Source organism: Octopus bimaculoides, chromosome 14, assembly GCF_001194135.2.
Source record: "Octopus bimaculoides isolate UCB-OBI-ISO-001 chromosome 14, ASM119413v2, whole genome shotgun sequence".
Lineage (NCBI taxonomy): Eukaryota > Metazoa > Mollusca > Cephalopoda > Octopoda > Octopodidae > Octopus > Octopus bimaculoides.
The window spans coordinates 16,952,975-16,959,920 of record NC_068994.1 but is presented as its reverse complement, the minus strand read 5'-3'; the positions used below and the strand labels follow the sequence as shown (position 1 = coordinate 16,959,920).

The window sequence follows — 6,946 nt, the reverse complement described above, 5'->3', positions numbered from 1 at the left end:
ATATATATATATATGTATATATATATATGTATATATATAGTTGTATATATATGTATATATATATAAGTTATAGAAACATTACTGATAATTCATAACCAACAAGACCTTGGCTTACTCAAAGTTACCCAATATTGAAAACTAACTGATCCCAACCCATCAAAAATGATGGCTAATTGTAGTATTTTATGTATAAATATGGATGATAAATCAAATTAATACACTTGTCAATATTCACATACATTCACATACTTCCCTTGTACATGCACACGCATACACACATATACTCGCACAGAGTTGAAATGCTGTTTGATTTTTCTTTTCAGCGTTGAATGTTCACCATCCCCACTTCCTTCCTTATTCATCTATCACCGTTTCCTTTCTCATTCAAAAGTATTTTTATAGTAGCTAACAATTTTAATAGTTTTTGAAACCAGAAGGCAGATGAAAGATTAAATCATAAAGAATGAAAGTGAATTAGATTTTGCTACTTTCAGTTTCGATTTAAGCTTGATGAAAAGAGTTATTAAATGTTAATTAGAAAGTCATAGAACAACTTACACTTTGTGAACCACTAGCTCTGGATATTAATTCAAATATCTCTTGGTTAAACTATGAACATAGAGAAGAAAGAAGCCATTATTATAATTGTTATATGTTCAGAGTAGACAAATGTTAAAGAGGTTTTCAGTGCAAAGGTAGGTAAATAAGGATTTGTAATATATTGAACCATAGAGACACCACTCTCTCTCAAAGACTATACCCAGAGGAGGAATTGAAGCCATGACTGCAGACTAATAAAATACTCACAGTGATGCTAGCTTATAACTAGGGGTATTGAGTCAACTACCTGCAACATATGTATTACAGAGCAGTTCAGTGCCAATGTCAGAACATGAACCAGCTACTCTTAGGTTAGTGGTCCAATTCACCTGACTGTGGCTCTTGAAGAAAGAGTTATGTCCTACCATTCTACTTAGCAATTGAAGGGGAAAAATAGGCGTTACTCTTATTTCTGAATTGTAAGGTTGTACAGTCAGTGATGCGTCTACTGAAATTTTTTCCAGTGTAAACTTCTGAAGGTTACATTTCTTCCTTGATTTCAATGCCAGTCTACCACTGGTTTGTTCACTTGATAATTTTAAATTTAGCATACAAGTCAATGAAACACTCATTAATTATAGAATGCTCCTGCTCTTTACACTGATGGTAAATACTTTATTACATTTATTACAATTTTGATTTGTGATATAATGAGATCAAAATTTTATAGAAAAGATATTCTTTAATTTTTATAAAGAATATAGTCAATTGCATTTATCTAAGTATTTAACTGATTCTATTTTATTGGCCCTGCAAGAATGACAAGCTAAGTCAACCCTATAAGGATTGGGAAGCTAACTCTAACAGTTAGTCATCTATGTCATTCATAGACTAATTACTAACTAATCATTTTATACATTTTTATCTACCAAAACAGGTTCCATTATTTTGTTTTTCTTCTTCAACCACAGATTTAAAGTGATTAGTGATTATTCCAACCAAAGCAGTCTTGTATGAGAAAACTTGTAAAATTCTGCAGAGCTCAGATTTTTCAAACAGCATCCACTTCTATCTACACTTGGCCCATGAAACTGATAATATTAATTTCCTTCTAAGACAGTAAGCTGGCAGAATCATTAGCCTGCTGGGAAAAATGCTTAGCAACATTTCATCTGTCTTTATGTTCCGAGTTCAAATTCTGCCAAGGTTGAATTTGCCTTTCATCATTTCAGGGTCAATAAAATAGATTGAACACTAGGGTTGATGTATTCAACTTACCTCCTTCCCCAAAATTACTGGCCTTGTGCCAAAATTTGCAATCAATATTAATTTCCTTCTAACTCTTCTAAACCTCAATACTCTTTCAGCTGAGATTCAAATCCATCAAAGACCCTCTTCAATCTTATTAATCCAAGTGTTGTCCCTAACTTCCATAGAACAGAGTCCTTAACAGATATGAAAACAGTGTGACTGGAATACTTTAACTTTCTCAATTCTCAAAACTAGTTTTGTTCCATGAAGTAGGAAGACTATGGCTCTATCTGAAAGGTTCCTGGCTTTGGATAAAAGAATACAGGAGGATCAGTTAATTATGATTTTATTCAACATATACCCCCCTCAGATTCATGCACTTATTGCAGTGATCCTTCAGTTTTTCTAAGCTCTGTAAAAGAACTCAGAAGACTGGCCCTCCAACCAGACCTTTCGTGATACCCTTAAAGCCAGGAACTTTTCGGTGCCTCCTCGTATACTCCTTTTGTGTCTTTGACCAAAATGTTACAGTAATTGTTGAGCAGAGCAACTAAATATGTTCACAAGAACTTGTTGCCCTATTCAACTACATTCTACTGTCTTTAGTTAATTTATGAATCTATATTAGTGCTATCTCTGTATTCTCAATCAACATTTGAATTTATTCTATGTAACCAGATTCACTAGTAAACTCTTAAATGTACCCCATCCTCTTCTATAACTACTCCATTCCCGTCCTCAGTTTAATAAGTAAAGAAAGAAATAAACAATGACATATTACAAACCATATCAACTATTTTCTCAACTTTCCGTTTGTTCTCAACCCTTTGCAGTAGCTCCAGTTCTTCTTTTGACCTTTCAATCAGGGGAAAATTCTCAACTTCTAGAGGAATGAGGAAGGCCTAAAGAAAGAAGAAAGTACAATATTTAGTGACAGTTGATGAAACAAATAAAACATTGGAACAGATAAAGTATTGTAGTATATATTGCATTATAAGAGTTAAAGCAGATATTTTAGTTGCCAGAGAGTCAGAGCACACACTGAAGAGTAGACAGTTCAAATCCTGTCACTAGTAGAGGGTCAATTCCCCTCCTATTTGAGTTCACACTTGTGTGGAAAGGACAGACTTGATAGTAGCCTTTATTGCTAGAATTTCTTTTATGATCCAAAATCATAGCAGAAGCTGAATTCATCACAATAAGCTAACAAAACTGTTAGTTATGATGAGGGTTCCAATTGATCTGATCAGTGGAACAGCTTGCTTATGAAATTAATGTGCAAGTGGCTGAGCACTCCACAGACATGAGTGCCCTTAATGTAGTTCTCAGGGAGATTCAGCGTGACAGAGAATGTGACAGGGCTTGCCCTTTGACATACAGACACTACTCATTTTTGCCAGGTGAGTTAAGTAGAGCAACATGAAATAAAGTATCTTGCTCAAGGACACAATGTGCCACTGGGAATCAAACTCATGACCTTATGATTGTGGACTGAATATCCTAATCACTAAGTCACATGTCTTCACAACTGGGTTTAAACAACTTATAGAACTGACTCATTTCATCTAATATTGCCTGCTGACAGCTCGATTTACTGAACTGTTAAGAAATGGATTCTTCACAATGTCACCAAACTATTCTCACTTGTGAGTTTCTTGCCAAAAACAATGTGCACTTACTTCTGCACACACCCCCTATTCGCCAGGTTTACCACCTGAAGACTTCCATCTCCTCCCCAAGATGAAAATGCAACTCAAAAGCCACTGTTTTAATACCGTTGTCAAAATCAAGAGTGAATCACAGAAGGTCCTTGACTCACTTACAGAAACTGACTTCTAGGCCGGATTCCAAAAGTGGCAGGAATGTTGGGACTGGTGAATTTAAATGCAAGATGGCTATTTTGAAAGAAATGATGCTAAAACATAGGAAAAAAAGTTATTTTTTTATTAAACATAAGTAATCCTGGAACTTCTTGATACCATCGTGTATTTTGTTCATGCGCTTTCTCTGGAACTCATTGGAGGGCAAAAATCATGTCACCTGTGCCTCTCCCAGCCTGTAATCCACACTGGGATTCAAGATATAAGCTGTTTATTACATGTTTATTGATGCAGTTTATATATATATATATATATATATATATATATATATATCATCATTTAATGTCTCCTTTTCTATGTTGGGTTGGATTGGATGGTTTGAACATGGGCAGGTATAGGTACACACATGTATGGTTACACACATACATACATACATACATACATACATACATAAATAAATACATACATACATGCATACATAAATACATACATACATGCATACATACATACACAATGATGGCTGTCCACTCGTGACCGAGGAAGACCATTGCCGACCTTCAGGAACATTGTGCGCTCTAGGACTAACTTATATTTTGCATTTGCGGCTCCGTTGGTGGCTAATGAGCCCTGCTCTTGACAAGCATACACGACTGCAAACATTGCAGACCAAGCTTTCCCCATTCACTATACGAGCCATGCGCTTTCGCACAGCTCGTTTAAGTTCTTCATGCTGGATACGTGCTCTCTCAAGAGTGTCAATCCCCTCCTTAACCTGCTTCCTCCATCCGTGGCAATGACAGGCATTGATCTCCCAGTCAGTGTCCTGCATATCACAGGCCTTCAATGAGGACTTGACACAGTCCTTAAATTGCAGCCTGGTTTCTGCCGGAGTCTCCTTCCATTCACAAGTTCTCCATATAGCATCTGCTTAGGGATCCTGCTATCCTTCATTCTAATAAGGTGTCCAGTCCAACGTAACCGGTGCTTGTGCACCGTTGCCTCAATACTCAAGATATCAGCTGTACTCAGGACATACATACATACATACATGTTGGTAATGAGTGTTTATTATGTACCCAAAAGAATTCAATTCAGCTTGTTAGAGAGTGTCTCGTTCCAAGTAGCAATGGTCTATTTAAGATATAAAATTTAATGCCACTATTTTGTGGTCAGTACCATTTCAGGATTGAATGTCTTGACCACAGACACAATGTACTGACTATTGTCCAGTTCTGCTAACTGTTGGCACTCCGTCGCTTACGACATCGAAGGTTCCAGTTGATCCGATCAACGGAACAGCCTGCTTGTGAAGTTAACGTGCAAGTGGCTGAGCACTCCACAGACACGTGTACCCTCAACATAGTTCTCGGGGATATTCAGTGTGACACAGTGTGACAAGGCTGACCCTTTGAACTACAGGCACAACAGAAACAGGAAGTAAGAGTGAGAGAAAGTTGTGGTGAAAGAGTACAGCAGGGTTCGCCACCATCCCCTGCCGGAGCCTCGTGGAGCTTTTAGGTGTTTTCGCTCAATAAACACTCACAACGCCCAGTCTGGGAATCGAAACCGCGATCTTATGACTGCGAGTCCGATGCCCTAACCACTAGGCCATTGCGCCTCCACCCTGCTAACTGTAACTTTTGTTAATAAAGATTGGAAATTTAGACAAGGATATTACCTTTAGGGATCGGCCCTTGACAAACATATTGTCATAGCATTCTTCTTTGATTTTCTCTTTGACAAACAATTTAGTCAGATTTTCATATTCAGTGTTTTCATATATCTAGAAAAGAAATAAAGCAATCTATTATTGTATTGTTTCAATGTTTTTCCTCTTCCTCGTTCAATATCATCATTGACATTGTAGTTGTTGTCATCGTCATTGTTGTCATTGTTATCATCATCATCATCATCATCATCATCATCAACATTGTCATCATCATCATCAACATTGTCATCATCATCATTGTCATCATCGTCATCATCATCCTTATAATCGTCGTCATCGTCGTCGTTGTCGTCATCGTCTTTGTCATCATCATCATCCTCATCATCATCATCATCGTCGTCGTCGCCGTTGTCGTCATTGTTATCAACATCATTATCAACATTGTCATCATCATCATCATCATCATCTTCATCATCATAGGTGGTGGCGGTAGCAGCGGCGGTGCCAGTAGCAGCAAGGAAGAGGGAGGAGGAGTAAGATGTGGTGGTGGTGGTGGCGGCAGCAGCGGCGGTGGTGGTGGTGGTGGTGGTGGTGGTAGTGGTGGTGGTGATAGTGGTGGAAAAGGAGGAGGCAGAGGAAGAAGTGGGAGTAACAGAAGCAGCAGCAGCTGTAGTAGTAGTGGTAGTAGTAGTAGTGGGAGGAGGAGGAGGAGGAGGATGACGACGATGACAATGATGACAATGATGACGACGACAATGACGACAACACATCAACAAAGACTTACCTTCTGAATGGCTGCTTCGCCATCAGCCTGAAGACGTACTTGTTCCTCAACATCTAAATCAAATTCGTATTGCTCCAGCTTCTCAATATCTGGACGGTTGTCATTGGCTTTGAGCATATCTTGTACCTAAAAACAGAAGCAAACACCCACCTTCAAGTAAAACAGGACACAGCCAACGTTTGAAAGAAACATTTCAATGCAATCAGTCTGTTTGAAAACCTCACAGATGCACAGAGGTTTGAGTTGAACCACTCTGTAATGCTTTTATCTTTTCATCTCGTAATTCATTTCAGTCATTAGGCTGTGGCCATGCTGGGGCACCACCTTGAAGAAATTTAGTGGGAGGAATCAGCTCCGGTACTTTTTTTTTAAGCCTGATACTTATTCTATCAGTCACTTTTGCTGAACTGCTAAGTTCAGTCGTCAAGTGGTAGGGGGGGGGAGACAAACACAAATACAAAGACACATATACATAGACATGTGCAATGTTTATCAGAATGTTTGTCTTCATAGTAGAGTCAGTTTAGTTATACGGTACTGAAACTTGGACCCTGACCAAAAAGCTTGAAAAACAAATAGATGGCTGCTACACAAGAATGTTAAGAATGGGCTCAGAATGTTACATACTCTCTCTCTTTACTCTTTTACTTGTTTCAGTCATTTGACTGTGGCCATGCTGGAGCATCACCTTTTAGTCGAGCTAATCAACCCCAGGACTTATTCTTTGTAAGCCTAGTACTTATTCTATCAGTCTCTTTAGCCGAATCGCTAAGTTACAGGGACGTAAACACACCAGCATCGGTTGTCAAGCAATGTTGGGGGGACAAACTCAGACACACAAATATTTACACACACATACATATATATATATATATATATATA

The 6,946-nt window shown here is 38.1% G+C and overlaps 1 protein-coding gene across 5 annotated transcripts in view; it reads right to left on the bottom strand.

Annotated features, from left to right (window-relative positions):
• The window catches only part of LOC106883371 (cilia- and flagella-associated protein 43), a 99,256-nt gene that overhangs the window by 51,353 nt on the left and 40,957 nt on the right, over positions 1–6,946 (bottom strand). For all 5 annotated transcript variants that reach the window (XM_014934359.2, XM_052972703.1, XM_052972705.1 and 2 more), the window contains exons 16-19: positions 6,065–6,190; positions 5,290–5,394; positions 2,577–2,693; positions 559–609 (exon numbers count right to left, since the gene is read on the bottom strand). In XM_014934359.2, coding sequence (XP_014789845.2) covers positions 559–609; positions 2,577–2,693; positions 5,290–5,394; positions 6,065–6,190 — 399 coding nt within the window. The remainder of the gene's footprint in view (positions 1–558; positions 610–2,576; positions 2,694–5,289; positions 5,395–6,064; positions 6,191–6,946) is intronic.